At 37.0% G+C, this 16029-nt stretch overlaps 2 protein-coding genes across 4 annotated transcripts in view; one reads left to right on the top strand and one right to left on the bottom strand.

Annotated features, from left to right (window-relative positions):
* LOC136853851 (NF-X1-type zinc finger protein NFXL1) overlaps positions 1-6626 on the bottom strand; it is a 30383-nt gene extending 23757 nt beyond the window's left edge. The window contains exons 1-4 of one of the 2 annotated variants that reach the window (XM_067129759.1): positions 6442-6626; positions 5728-5933; positions 2204-2370; positions 1725-1864 (exon numbers count right to left, since the gene is read on the bottom strand). In XM_067129759.1, coding sequence (XP_066985860.1) covers positions 1725-1864; positions 2204-2370 — 307 coding nt within the window. In that variant the 5' untranslated portion in view covers positions 5728-5933; positions 6442-6626. Of the gene's footprint in view, positions 1-1724; positions 1865-2203; positions 2371-4409; positions 4676-5727; positions 5934-6441 lie in introns of those variants that run through there. The other variant, XM_067129758.1, reaches the window with a different exon arrangement.
* Positions 6627-6740: 114 nt separating this feature from the next.
* Positions 6741-14971, top strand: Yip1d1 (Yip1 domain-containing 1). 2 transcript variants are annotated; one of them, XM_067129764.1, is made up of 2 exons: positions 6741-6880; positions 13037-14971. In XM_067129764.1, the coding sequence occupies exon 2, from the start codon at positions 13037-13039 to the stop codon at positions 13823-13825; it is 789 nt and encodes a 262-aa protein (XP_066985865.1). In that variant the 5' UTR covers positions 6741-6880; the 3' UTR covers positions 13826-14971. The 2 variants fall into 2 exon arrangements, with proteins under 2 accessions (XP_066985865.1, XP_066985866.1); XM_067129765.1 differs by lacking the exon at positions 6741-6880 and adding an exon at positions 8664-8688.
* Positions 14972-16029: the final 1058 nt, after the last annotated feature.

Raw genomic sequence — 16029 nt, 5'->3', positions numbered from 1 at the left:
CTACAAAACAATCATTCCATCCACATGTGTTTTCATGTACATTCCTTGTTTCACTTGCTCTTGTACCAATTACTGGTGATGGAGTAATCTCTTCTCCCTTGACATAATCATTGTTATCTTTAACTTCAGTGTTTTGGATATCTGTATCCATAGGTTTTACTATTATTTTAGGAGATAAAGGTATATTCTTAGCTTATTTTTGTAATTTCTTCATATCCTTTGTCTTCGGTTTAACCGATGTTGCTCTAATTATAGTTGGTTTTTTTGTTTTGGGTGGTGTTCTCTCCAAAGGCCTTTTTTTATCTTTAATTTCCACTCCATCACACCCTCTTCTGTTACTTCTGTAGTAGCATCCTCCTGTCTTCCTTTTTACATTAATATTTCAAATGAATTGGATAAAATATTATCCATCCCATTTGTACCTGTTTCTTTATTCTTTACCGTTTTAGACTTTATTTCTAAAGCATTAATTTCTTCTTGAGATTTACTTTTCCGTGCTCCGTTATTTCTATTTGTATGCATTTTTGTTTCATTATTGGTTCTTGTTATTGAAGAATATGTACATTTCTTAGACAGATCTTGAATTCCTCTCACTTTCAATTCTAATTTAGCTTCTTTTAGACATTCCAGTTCTTTCTTGTAATATTTTTAACTCTGTATTGTATATACAGTAAAACCCCCGTATTCGTGGGGATGTGTACCACACTCCCCTGGGCGAATAGCTAAAATCCGCGAATACTTAAAACCCCTATAAAAACACTTAGAACTGCCTTTTTTGATAGTTCAAACACAATAAAACCTTTAAAATGCTTCCACCTGAGTATTCTAATAGTTTTATCACAATAACTGCATTTAAATCACGAAAATGATATGAAAATACAGTAATTAGTGAATATTTCAAAGTGAAAAATACCGCGAATGGGTGAATTTTCCGCAAATAATGCGTATATATGTTCCACAGAGAAATCCGTGAATAGATAAGCAGACTGTGAATACAGGGGGTTTACTGTAGTCCTATTTTTGGCTCTAAGGGCTGCCTTCCCCTTTCTATCCCTCTTTAACTTAACTAAGTGAGATTTCAACACTATCTACTTTTGATCATCCCAATCCTGACATTCGGAACAAGTAAGGTCTTTATTACACTCCTGCCCCCACCATTTAACACACTTATTGTGAGAGTTTTACATCCTTCGGAGCAATACCGAACACTAGAAGAACTAGAGTCTGACATCCTGAATAATTAGTATACAGTTAACCACAGATAACGATATAACTAATAACAAAACCTTCGGTGCAATACCGAAATACAAAATCTGAATATTTCACCAAAGTGACTGGAACAAATATCCAAAAATGATGAAAAGACTGCACAAGACCACCGATGTTGATTGGGAACCGGCAGAAAACAAATGTGCGCGGGACCTTGTCATCTATCAGACTATCAAAAAGTAAGTACAGTAAATAAATCAATCAAATAAAATAAGCAAAACAGAACAGCTGTTGACATACTGTACAGTAGTTGAAACAGAACAAAAAAAAGGTCAGCCTTCACCTAAAAAACATGCTCCACTAATTAATGCTATGAATATTAAATAAGTAAATGAATTATAAAAATTTGTGTGTGTTAGAGATGACACTTGTAAAACATGGGTACATTTCAAAAAGATAGTATAATAATTGCAATCATGCAGTATTGAGTAACTAAAAAAATATATAATACATACCAATAATTCCATCCTCTTCGAGATCATCATCATCATCTTCTTCATCACTTTCTACATTGTCAAACTGATGAGTGGCAATATATTTTTCGACATTCTTCTGGATCTCTTTGCAAGCATCTGCAAACTTTCGCTCACCAACCCTACAAAGGCAGAATGTCTCCATTCACAAAATCTAGCATTTTTAACTTCAGATAATTTAAATAACAATATTACAAGATAATGTCTAATATAAAGTCGATGGACCATCTTGGGAAAGTGCGGAGCCTGGCTCCCACCATACTATTTTTTCATTTGCCTTCAAATAGATCTATAAATGACCCAAAACAGAGCAGAGACAGGAATTTTAAATAAAAGTAATTGTAATTCTAAAATCAACACAAATCATCACAGTACTTGAGCACAATCGTTATATAGAGGGGAGGAGATGATGGCTACAAAACAACTAAATTACTCTGCACTCAGGAATTTTTTCATCTTACTTTCTTTCTTCCTCCAGTCCGGCTGCATATTTAGCACTATTGCCAGTATCATTCTGCCTCAGCTGCACCTCTGGGCGGGAATTTGGTTTACCCCAAAATCCTTCATCATTGGCACTGGTAAAACCTCTACCTCTGCCCCTCCCTCTGCTTTTCCCACGTCCAGACATCTGTTAAAAATTCATTGTTAAACATGAGATGAGTATAGTAAACCAAAACTAGAAAACATAGCAAACAAATCAATAACTGCCACATAATCAACTTCATAAAGATACCCCTGAGTCAGCATATGGTGCCCAAGGACAGCAATCTTAATATATTAAAGCTTGCAAAAATTAATAGCTCACAATATATACTGTACTGAATTTCTTGCAGATCTTAGGTTCTCAACTCTACACTACTTTCTATTGGAACGTACTCTTCATATCTAACAATAATTCCAGCTGAAGTTTGTTTTTATCAATCAAAAACCTCACATGGAAAAGACAGTTAAATAAAACTTGTATAGCAGTCTGTTAATTAACCTGATAGACAATAATACAGATCCAAAATTATGTCCTCACAACACCCGCAAAGAACTGTGATGGTATCTGACCTAATTAAGAAATAATCAAATCATGGTCATTTTGGTAGTTTTAAGCAGGGAATGTAGGGACAATAAAATATCAAGTTAGGTATTTACTGATAAAAATATGAAAACTTCCATTATCTTCTAAGTCCACAGTTACTGATGTGCGGGAATTTGTTCCGTAAGTTCTTGGACATTGGCCAAAACTGAAAGGTGATAGGAACTTTTAGTATCTGTGATATTAAACAGCACCTTTTTTTGTTCATCTGTTAGGTAATAATTACCTACCATTTTCAAACAATTTTATACAGTATATTTTTAACCTATCATTTTTCATAATGCCTTCCATTTAACAATGGCCGTCTTAAAGTAGGAAGTACTGATGGAGATAGCCTAAGTGAAATATTTCATATTATGGAGGATGTGAAACAAATTTTTATTCATCTGCAAGTAATGTAACCCTTCAACTAATAAATGTCTACCTTCCAGTACATGTGTAAGTGTGTACCTCCCAACCTCATGATAAAAACTATGTTCTGTTAAATTCTAAAGTGAGACAGACCAATGCTCTTTTTGCCAGTAAGTACCCACTGCATAAAATTAGGTCAAGATGAATTGCTGTATTTCCCTTTTATGACTTCTGATAGGTTAGGATGAGGGAGTCTGGCCACGCAGTGACCCAGTGCCTTATGTTAGGTTAGGTTTGGATGCAGCCTTGTAATTATCCCTGTTTTTCATGCTTCATTTGGTGACTGTTAATCTTAACATGCACAAACTATGTCTTCAATGATTATGTTGCATCTGATTTATTTCCTATTTTCTGAAATATGCACGTTGTTGGATTTGGTGGTGTGGGCAACAAAAACATATGGTTTGCATTTGCAATAATGGTTAGAAATGCATACAAGAAAATATCCAGCCAGGAGATTATACACTTCGTTAAGTTGACTAGGAATTACAGTAGCTTATCATAGTATTAAGCTTTAGTGTAACCTAGCCTATAAGTTAAGTATATCTTAGTTTAACCAGACCACTGAGCTGATCAACAGCTCTCCTAGGGCTGGCCCGAAGGATTAGATTTATTTCACGTGGCTAAGAGCCAACTGGTTACCTAGCGACGGGACCTACAGCTTATTGTGGAATCCGAACCACATCATGACGAGAAATGAATTTCTATCACCAGAAATCAATCCCTCTAATTCTTCACTGAACCTAGCCTACAGGCTACCCCTAATGGCCAATATAAACTTAAGCACCTCGTAAGGTTCTCCTACCCTAAATATATAACCTAGGAAAATGACAGCTCATCTAGATAGGATAAATTATTCCATCCTAAACATAAGTTATGCAAACCTAGACAATGGGCTGGGTCCTGTCGTAAGCTAGGCCAGGTATAGGATGGGCTAAAACCCACAGCCTTTGAGCTGATTTGGAGTTATTTTTTAATAATAAAATGTAATCAACTTTAAATCAACCTGTAAGAACCCTCAGTACAGAACTGGGCAATGTCTCTACCGTATTCAGCCGTAACCTATGGCAGAAAAATTTCGGTGACCCCGGACTGAAAAAAATTGAATAAAAATGGCCAAATTGACATGTAATTTTCACAAACAAAGCTTCCACCTTCAATATACTACTTACTGGCTCTCAGGAACCCGTTATTTGTCCCGTCAGAAGTCAGACGGTCATGGCAACCTGTTCTGTTTGCCAACAGTGACTCCTCCTTGGTGTCAGTGAATGAATGAAGGTGAATCCCCCTTCAGGAGGATACGGGGCCACGTTCGATCAGCTGATTTTTGCAAAACGTCACCATTATATAAATACTACTACGCATAGTAAGCTAGTTCTGTTCGTGACTGAATGAATAAAATGTAACTTCTTCTTGTGAACTTACTAATTTCAGTACTGAGAGAGAGAGAGAGAGAGAGAGAGAGAGAGAGAGAGAGAGACATTTTTTTACGGTTTTAACATAAATAAGAACTGAATAGGCGAGAGCTTTGGAAATAAGTAATGTGAAAATGTTAGTGTGAGCTAGTTATTATTCGTGACTGAATGAATAAAATGTAACTTCTTGTGAACTTACTAATTTCACTACGAAGTTAGGAGAGAGAGAGAGAGAGAGAGAGAGAGAGAGAGAGAGAGAGAGAGAGAGAGAGAGAGAGAGAGAGAGAGAGAGAGAGAATTTTATATGGGTTTTAACATAAATAAGAATTGAATATGTGAGAGCTCTGGAAATAGGTGATGTGAAAATGTTAGTGTTGATAAAAGGATTGATCTGAGTGATAATATTAGATGGTTTGGCTATGCAGAAAGAATTGGGGATCATGGGTTGGTGAAAAGAGTGCTGGAACATAGAAAGTGCTGGATAGATAGAGCAAGGAGGTACTGGAATTGAAAGGTGCTAAAATTGATTTCAAAAGGAACAAGATTGACTGTAAAAATGACCAACAGCTAAACCAACCAGGGTTTCATAATTAGCTCTGGCCGAATCACATTATTATAAAACCACTTAATCGTATTATCTTCAGTTGGTTTCTATATAAGGTGGAAACTAACATGGAAGAAATTGCTTAAAACCTCTAAATTATAATAATCTGAAGATGGAGTTAAGGTCAGATACGTTAGCAAAATCCTGATTTATCCAAATAGTAACATTCCAGTGGACAAAGAAGTAATCTAGCTCTCGCCTATTCAATTCCTATTTGTGTTAAAACCCGTATAAAATCTCTCTCTCTCTCTCTCTCTCTCTCTCTCTCTCTCTCTCTCTCTCTCTCTCTCTCTCTCTCTCTCACACACACACACACACACACACACACACACACAAAGAAGTAATCTTACATCTTGAAATGTATTTTAAAACCCATGTATCACATAAACTTTAGGTAGTGTCATATGGCATGACTGATAATACATTGCACTATGTAATTTAAAAGAATGACAAGCAATTAATGCGGCTCACCTGGAAATATGTTTACACAGGAATAAATAAGAACCAGTGACTGGTTTGCACGGACCTTGCGTAACACTACAGCTTTTAAAAGCTTGTTTGGCAGGTTCTGACCGGGATTAAAGGCCTCTCTAGGCAACACTCATTTTCTCTTTGCGTGTTTCATCTTCCCGGTTCGTCAGCACCAATAAACTAACTTCGTTTCTTTATATTCAGTTCTGAAAATAATCAGTAGATAAGTGGATGGAAGCCATTGCGTTTGATAAACCACCAAAGACCCTTAAAAGAATTTCCCCTAATCTGGTCAAGTTTTATGCAAGTAAAATCAGCAGGTCAATTATATGATAAAACTTAAGAGCACATCCTAGAAACATTCAGTTTTAGCCCAGAATATCTTTTATTTATAAGACGATTTGATGATTACAGGTATAATTAATGATAACGAGTCAATGCATACATATAATTATACTTAATTACAAATAACAATGCATAATTGGTTGTTAACTAACCCGCTAGATAAATAATTACGTAAGGATTTTCTGAACTTCAAAAAACGGAATCATATATTATGAGCTTATGAATCATATTCTACTTCGCATTTTAACCATAAAAGTCACCAATTAATAACATTTAAAAAATGCCAGTGATTAAAATAGTGAGGGTATTCCAAACACCTAAACCAGAGAGAACAATCTGACCCAGAGCCGTATATAGCTCTGATCTGACCTAAACTGAATTGTTGCGAAAAGTGAAGACTTGATCAGTAATGTAGAATCTACATCTGCTTATGTACATCTGCTCTCTAAGACTTCTTATCACACTAAAATTTGTTTCTTAATCGTGAACTAATTTATAAAAAGTGATAAGTCTCTGATTATATGCCCAGCTGTTTCTGACACTCAGTCTATGACGTCATTCGCGGGATGACTCGAGTCATACACTTTAACATTTGCTTTTAACAAAGTTTTGGAAATAAAATCTTACTGCGCCTGAAGAATATCAATAAATTAATTTTTTATAGTTTCAAAAAAATAAAATAATTCAATTGATGGGTATGAATCTAGTCCTGATATGTCGGTAATAAATTATTCTTACAGGAAGATGAACTACCCTCGTCTACAGACAGCTTACATGTTGGAAGTGTAGGACCCGAAAGCTAACGAAGGTAAATATTGTAATTACTTACGAAATCATGTTAACTGTCGAGAATCTTTATTTGTTGCATGAATTAACGCTACCAGAGTGACAAGAAGCGTAAGCTACAATTGTGTAGTCCTCGGGAGACACAGATTACCATAGGGCTTCGGCTTAGGCTATTACCTTGGAAATGGACTCTTTCTAAAATGTTTTGTTTTTCTGTCAAGAATTTACCGTAATTTTTTGTCGCTCGGCTTTAATTAACCTGTAATTAACCCCAGAATTGATTACGAGTTTGCTATCGCGCATGCGCAGGTTTATAGCCCAGGGGAACTTTTGGTAAAAAGTGGTTTCCTTCACGGGAGCTCCGCCCCCCGGCTAAGTAACATTGCCTGCCAGGTTAGGTTAGGTAGGGAACGTTAGGTTAGTGTGGTTCCTTTCATTATAAGTTTCCTCGGCTAATCCCTTCTTGAACGTGTGGCTCGCTAGAGTCTCTCGTATTCTGTCCCGCAACAGTTCCATACAGACTGATTGACCCCCTGTCGGAGCTATCGAGATTTGTACTCAGAAATAGGCTAGTCTGGCCTCCTGGTTTAGTTTCCGGAGCTAATAGAGCAGGAGTGCTCGTAAAGTCTTAAATCTCGTAATTATAGGCCCACAGCCTTTCGTAGATTGAGATTGATTGACGTCGAGATTGACCCCGTCAGAGATTGACCCCGCAGAGATTGACCCCTGTCGTGAGATTGAGATTGACCCCTGTCGATTGAGATTGACCTGTCGTGAGATTGTCGAGGTTGACCCCCTGTCGTAGATTGACCCAAGCTCCCCCCATTAGGAGTTTGGTTTATTCTCCAAATGAAAATCATAATGTAGGTTGTTCTGTTATGTAGGTTACCCTAATCGAGGCCATCAGAAGCCCCAGTTCTCTGGTATTTCTGAATAACAGCTCTGGACAGACTGCATGGAATTGTTACGGGAATATGTGAGACATTAGGGAGCCATGTGTTCAAGAAGGGATTGGCTAAGGAAATCTATTATAAAAGGAACCTTACTAACCTAACGTTCCCTACCCTGATCTAACAGGCCGTGTTACTTAGCAGTAACCCCCCCCACCCCCTAGGGAACAAAATCACAAGTTCCCCTATAATATTCTCCCATAGCATTCTAGGATGGCCAGCATGCAAAAACACAGTCCGTTCTTAGGTTAATTGCAGGTTAATTACAGTCAACCAACAAAAATAACAGTAAATTCTTGATAAGCAACCGAAATACTACAGAAAAAGTCAATTTCCAAGGTAATACCTGATGAGCTAATACTTATTTCTACCATTTCTTTATACAGTAAGGGCTTTATTCATTACAGTGAAGTCTTTATTAGGCATAGACTAAGTTCCCAAGGTTGGCCAGGATTGGCTAGCAGGCTAGGCATTAAAATTACAGGTTACTAGGCTAGGCTACTGTGGCTCGATTCCCCGTCAAACACTGACCGAGATATACTGTATAATCTTTTGTTCGTTTCCGTTTGTTTGTGTTTAGTTTATATATATGATATTTACCATCTTGTTTTTTTTAAATTCTTTACATTCATTCCAATGGGCATGTGCTAAACATGCCTCCCATTTTACATGTAAACTGGTAGTTGCCAAGCTGGATGGCTGCAGCAGTAGTCTGCAGTTTTTCATGCTAGGCTCTCAAGTAATTACTGGGTTAATTATTGCAGCAGTTGGCACTTAATTACAGGGGTACACTCAGTTAGCAGTCCAGACCAATTTGGTAAACCATTTAAGGTAGTTCTGCCCCAGTCTCCAATCTTGAAGACCAGGCTAAGCCAGCCAGGTAAGTTGCCTGGTAGACACAGTAGGCCTTAGGCTATGTCTGGTTCTATTAGTCAGAGACTCCTAGTTACTGAAATTAGGCTTTTTATCGGGTCCCATTTCACCGACGGTGCTCTGTTGGACCCGCTAATTCGTTTGGCATTTACATTTGCGGGGACATTCGAAGAATCGCGCACCTTACTCTTTATTAATTGTCAAATCTACTTCATTGTGATACTGAGAAAATAATTGTAAATTTTTTCATGAAAGATTTTATATACTCAGTCCTCATAAAATCATGTGGGAGTTTGTTGTACAATAATGGGGCTGCAAATGTGAAGGCTCCAAAACCAACATTCAGAGCACATCTTGGCTTGGGTAACTAGAACCTGTCATTTATTAACTCTATTTGTTGGCTCTATTAAGTACCGTACATCAAATTCATGAAATACTTTAGAGGCGTGCAGTCTTTGTAGCTCTATAGGTTGTAATACATTTTAAATATTTTAGGCAGTGCAGTGCAAACAATTCAAGAGTAATCCTATCCTGAGCTGCAACACCGTTCATTAAGCTTGCCACTGTAGTGTATTTTCACTTGCTTCCTAGGGTAGTTAAATATATTTACCTAGAGCTATGTTTGTTTCAATTTTAGGCTGCTAAGCTATGGGCAAGAAGTAGACAAAGAAGTTGATTCAATGAATCATTGCATTTGGTACTTGTTGCAGACTAACTTAGGTCTGACTGTTCTGTCAAAGTGATTCATCTTTAAAGAAAAACTGTACTCCCTTAGCACATTAACAGCTTTACAGTAACAGTTATACTTCAATAAGTGGAACATCACAATAATTACGGTCATAGATGGCGTCGCTGATAAACTGGTTACTGTTCCTGAAAGTTGCTCACTAATGCTGGTAAACTACCTACCGACACCGATATACTGCCTACCGATGCCAATAAATCGCATACGACGCTGATAAACTGCCTACAATGCCAATAAATTGCCTACAACACACACCGATAAATCACCTACAACACCGGTAAACCATTTTAATGGCAACGAAAATCTGGTTAACGACGTAGTTAGCTAAGCCCCATAGAACCGAAACATCGTGAACCTATGCCGCCGATAAGTGGGGACTGCCTGTAATGTTATTACTGAGTTCACAAGTAAATAAAAGGATTTAAAACCTGGTTGGTTAATGCTAAAAACCCAAGGGCAAAGTAGGCATTTGTAGGTGTATAATCCAAATAGTATTATACCCCAATTGCAAAGTAGTGGATTTCTGACAAATCAATTTAAAACATGAAGATAGACCAGAAAACCTTATTTTAAAAGCTGTTCTATGTACTTAAGGATCCCTAACCTAGTCTGATATAATATATGTAACCTAGGAATCTGTTTCCTACCTGGCTGGCATAATACTAGCATCAAAATTGATGAGAATCTTTTAACCCCTACTGGACAGGTATGATCATATGAGGAACTATAACAGGTTTGAGTGAACGCTGGGCTAACTCTTATGAGGATTAATATTGCATGCTATACAGTTTGGATGAAATTAGTAGGAAAAATGTTCTTAGCACTTCATTGGGCCATAAATGACTTATGGCAACTATATTAGCTCAGTACAGGAGAGAGGTGGATCAGTCATCTTTGAGAGTTCATGGGGCCATGTACTATCTCTCCATAGCTCCAGGCTGTCTTTTTTTTTTATTTGCTCATAAATTTACCCGGGATTGCTGCTGGTTTTAGTTCTTATCTTTTATGATAGTGTTCAGATATAATTGTAATTTTCAAAGTAAAGTGCAAAGAAATATTAGAAAAACATGTATACTTCATAAAAAGGTCCCATCTCAGTAAATCTCGTAAATATTTTACAATAAATATACTCAGAATTCGTTACTGATTTTAGTTCTTCTCTGTTATGATGTGTGAGCTGTAATTATAATTTTACAAAATAAAATAAAATAAATTATTAGGAAAAACATGTACAGTGTAGCTTTGTAAAATTAGCATATTTTTACAAGTGTCTTGTAAAAGAGGCCCCACACAGGGTTGTAAATACTGTAGTCACTTTCAACTTCTTGTGGACAGTACAGAAAAATTTTTCGAATTTTTTCCTTACATTAGGTGCATTTGCATATCTTCTTTCCATTGATGTGTTTTTTCTTAAATTGACCAACCTTAAAGTTCACCCAGTCTTGGGGTGTGCTTAATATATATTTAGCCCATCCCTTAAGGGTTAAAATAACAGAAGACTAGCAAATATTACTCATGTTGTCCTTGAAGAGGTTAGTTCTCTTGCCTTGCTCCTTGAAATAGGTTACTAGGTTGAGATTTGAGTTGAAAATTCAGTAATAAGACATAATCTAAGTTTGTTAACCAGGGTATCTTGATTGTCAATATAACTGTGTAAAGGGAGTGTTTAAATTCACAAAGCATAAAATTACTCATTAATCATTTTTTGTAGGGTAAACACTCTTTAACCCTTAAGGGACGGATTGAGCCTCAGTGTGAAGTAAAACAGGTTTGGGGAGGTGTACTGCATTTGAGCTTCAGTGTGAAGCAAAATTATGCACCACTGTTATGGTAATAATGATTGAAACAAAGGTGCCAATACTTCTATATGCTATAAATTCACTAATGGCATATTTTATACAGACTGAGAGTTAGGCCAGTATCAGTAATGCTTGTGACTTTGGGGGAAAGTACTGCATCTCTCTCTCTCACGAGTCTTTTGTAAATTTGCTTGTAAATATATGAAGGGGTTGCTGTTGTTTTTTGTTTTGTCTTTACGATAGTATGTCAGTTGTAAATTTAATTTTACAAAGAAAATTGCAAAGAAATATTAGAAAAAGCATGTAAAAGTAAAAAGTTACTGGATCTTCCTTTCTCATAAATTTATGTGAATATTTTACAACAAATATGCCAAAAATTTGTTACTCTTTTTATTTCTTAGCTGTTTTGATATTGTGTGAACAGTACAGTAATAATAATATTACAAAATACAATAAATTTATTTATTAGAAAAAACATAAGTTGGTAAATTTCACTTATACAACTTACCCGGTAGTTACATATAGCTGTCGTCTTTGACGTCAGCTATATGTAAACTACCAATGGACTTTGTATAATGTGAAACGTTATTTTATCATAAAAATGTCATATTTACGATTGTCTTGTAAATGAGACCCCACAAGGGGTTGTAAATAGTAATTTTCAACTTCTCATGGAAGGTTGGGACAAATTTTTTGAATTTTTTTATTTATACATTGTGAATGTACGTGTCATTCTCTTTCCATTGATGTGATTTTTTTTTTATTTTGCCGAGTTTAAAGTTTCCAGGTCTGGGGTGCTGCACATTGATAAATTATACCGTCCAGGTTTTTAAGGGTTAACAGAAAAAATATTGTAATTTTTGTAACCCTTGTGCCTTGCTTGATAAGACCATAGTACTGCATTTGTTCCTACATGATATACAAACCATCGGTCCTTTACATTAGGAATTACGACTGTTAAACTCTTGAACAAGTTGGTTAGGCAATAACTACCGTCTAGTAGGTGGGAATACCCGCCTGCCTGGATGTAAACATTCCAGTTTGCTTTTGGCCATCATGCGTTGCAGACGTGCTTTTGGAGCTCTTTAGACCAGGAGGAGTAACCCAGGTGTGCAGAACTCTAGTCAGTTCAAAGAGACTCACTCAGATTCCTCCCTCCAACCAGTGAGTCTTCTTAATGTAAAGGACCAATGGACTTTGTATATCGTGTAGGAACAAATCAGTTTTTTTAAAGTAAATTATATTTTTCCTAACTATACAAACCTGACTACTTTTTATTTTTACGTTTTGATATTTATGCCCACCTCATGCCAAAACCCTCAATCTAGAAAAACCTGGGTCGAAAGGCAAACTGGAATGTTTACATCCGGGCAGGCAGGTATTCCTGCCTACCGGACAGTACTTACTGCTTAAACCACCTTGTTCAAGAGTTTAAATGCCATTTCCAGCTTTGCAGTAAGTAATTCCTAATGTAAAGGACCTCAGGTTTGTATAGTTAGGAAAAATACAATTTACTTATAAAATTGTGATATTTATATTGCTTAACAAGATCTTAGTACCTCTCATTTGCCTTGCTTAACTAGACCTCAGTGTTACACACACATCTTTACTAACAAGATCATATATCATTACCATCATCAAGAAATGTTACGATATTTGTAAAAGCGCAGTATAGTGTTAGCAATGAACAAGTGCATGGTTTGCCTGATTAAAATTCACTTAATTTTTGGGTAATGCTGTAAATACAGTACATGTGTAATAAATCTCTTTTAGATGGACTTTTATTTGAAGTATGCACTTGTTCATTGCAGATGTCCTACAACGACTGGGACCAGCAACAGCAGTATGGGAGTGCTTGGGGAGACCAGTCAAGTTTTTCCTATGACATGGGTTCTCCGGACTTTGGAGCTGAGCAGCAGTTCCAGAGTTTTGATTATAACCAGGCACAATCAGCTCCACCACCTCCAGGGCCTCCTACAACAAACTACTACAGTAGTAGTCAGCAGCCCACCTTCTTTACTCCTGGACCTTCGATCATGACTCCAGGGCCGAACCCAGAAAATCCCTTGCCTGGTGACTCCATAGAAGATGAACCACCTCTGTTGGAGGAGTTAGGCATCAATCCAGATGCCATCATGCAGAAGACCCTGACTGTTCTCAACCCAATGAGGCGCACAGATCCTGCAATTCTCCAGGACACAGACCTTGCTGGACCTTTGGCCTTTTGTCTTGCATTTGGAAGTTTTCTTCTGCTCTCTGGGAAAGCACAATTCGGTTATATATATGGTATAGGTTTGTTGGGATGTATTTCTATGTATGGTCTTTTAAATATGATGTCCATGGCTGGTGTTAGTCTAGGTGTTGTTGTTAGTATTTTAGGTTATTGCTTACTTCCAATGGTAGCGCTTGCTGGTGTTAATGTTTTACTGTCTCTCCAGGGAGTCATAGGAATGCTACTTACAGGTGCTGCAATCCTTTGGTGCTCTATCTCAGCATCTAAATTGTTTGTGACAGGTTTGTCAATGGATCACCAACAACCACTTGTAGCATATCCTTGTGCACTCTTATACGCTGTCTTTGCACTTATCACAATTTTTTAACATGCAGAAAGGATCATACAGTATTCCATGTCTTCATATGTATTTAATAAGATGTGTATAGTAATGTGCAAGTTTCTCAAGTTTTTGTGTGCATCATGGTAAAATAAAGTTCAAGCATTTTTACTGTTTTATTTATAGTTTTTGTTGCATAACATGTCGTATGTCCAGTTACTTGTGAAATGCGCTGTTACAGTAAAGCTATTTATTCGTCCATCATGTTAGTGATCTAAAGACTTGGGTAAGAAATACATATGCAGTAACCCGTATTTGCAAGAACAGTACATCCAGTTAGTTTACTTGCGGATGAAATATATAATTATGCTTAGCTGTGTTTTCTCAGTTTTTTTGTCAAGCAACTGTTTGTATCATAATTTTGAGTATTAAAGTATACTATGTCAGTTACCTAAGACCTGTGCTGGTTTATGAGGAAAATCTTGAGCACTGGTTTGAATATTGATGCAGTGTTTGATATACTGTAGTAGGCGTCAGAGTTTCCAGAAAGGTACAACATTGGTATATATATATGTACTGTCTATGTTTAATATGCTTTTTTTGATGCATCATGATATGAATTTGATGCAAATTGAAACTGGCTTTTTTAATTTTAGTCTAAGACTCAAACAGAAGTGTGCATATTGTTGTTGACAATTGTTTGTGTAAAGAAAACTGGCAGTCAATATGAGCAACATGTTTACATCAACATTATCATATGAATGATGTTGGGTTATTTCTGTATAATAACTTGGGTGTGGCTGAAGATGAACTTAAAAATGTTTCTTGTAAGTTGTGTTTTATTTCTACAAGTTTCTTGTAGGAAGTTAAAAAGTGTTGGTTATTGTGATCATTGAAACTTTTTCCTAAATTATTAAAAGGCATATCTGTTATGATGCAGTGATAAAATTGAAAAAATAAAACTCCCTATGGAAAGATAATATAAAACTCTGGCTTCAGAAGAAATGTGATGAAAGGGACGTAAAGTACAGATATCTAAAAGATGTTTACTTGAAGTTTAAAGGTGATTTTTTAATTAAAGCAAATGCCATTGGCCTAAATTTTTTTATTGCTCATTAGGTTGAAATTGTATCATTCTTGAAAATGTGTTATAACAAAGTGTATATTCTTTATATTAAAGATAAATGAAATATATTGCTCTTGTTTGATTGACAGACAGGATTTTCTGATTTACACAATCATCCTTTTGGTACAGCCAGCAGTACACTGTACAGTATTTTGGGGTAAAAGGTTTATGTAAAATGAAAATATGTAACATTTAATTTGTTCCGACAAGATATACTGCACAAACCATCGGTCCTTTACATTAGGAATTACTTATAGCAAAGCTGGATATGGCCGTCAAACTCTTGAACAAGGTGGTTAGGCAATAACTACTGTCAGGTAGGCGCGGGAATACCTGCCTGCCAGTTCAAATCATCCTTTGGGTCTCGAAGCCCATGTGGGGTCCAAGAGAGATGAAGGCATTGTTGGGCTTGCCATGTTCTAACATACTGACTGTGTCCTCAACCAAGTGAATCTAGCAGGTCATTTAAGTTGCTCCCTTCTCCTCTTCCCAACATTGATGTTTTTATGTAACTCCTAACATTGCATTGCAGTCAAGGCAGGTGGATCTGGACCTAGTTTGCCTGGGCCTAGGTCTTTCTTTAGACCAAATCCAGGCAGAGGGCATCTCCTTTGTGCACCAGAAGTTGGCTGCAATGGAATTGACCACTCTACAGTGTTCCAGGCGGTCTCATGGCTCAATCTGTGGTCAGTGACAGTCAGCTTCATGAATTGACAGTACAACTGCGCCAGTGGGCAGTGACTCGCTCATCTTTCAGCCAGATACATTCCAGGCAAGAGGAATGCAGCAGCAGACAAGCTGAGTTGTCAGGGTCAAGTGGTGGGGACAGAGTGGTCACCACACCTGGAGGTAGCGGAAAGGTTGTTCCATCTGTGAGGAAGGCCAATGATAGATCTTTTTGCGACTTGATACAAGAAACTGGAGGTGCTTTGTTTGGTTGTTCCAGATCCTTGGGTGTCATCAATGGGGTTTCTCTCTGGTCAGAACTTCTATACAGCAAGTAGCTGGCTTCCTTGTATTCCTCTGTGGGGAGAAGCTAACTTTGTGTCAGCCATTAAAAGCTACAGGGCTGCTATAGGGGTAGTAGTATGAAAAGGGTTGACCTTTCCTTCTAATGGGAGATCTC

The sequence above is a fragment of the Macrobrachium rosenbergii genome, chromosome 28 (genome assembly GCF_040412425.1).
Source record: "Macrobrachium rosenbergii isolate ZJJX-2024 chromosome 28, ASM4041242v1, whole genome shotgun sequence".
Taxonomy (NCBI): Eukaryota; Metazoa; Arthropoda; class Malacostraca; order Decapoda; family Palaemonidae; genus Macrobrachium; species Macrobrachium rosenbergii.
The sequence above is the reverse complement of the archived record's forward strand: the minus strand, read 5'-3'. Positions and strand labels throughout refer to the sequence as shown.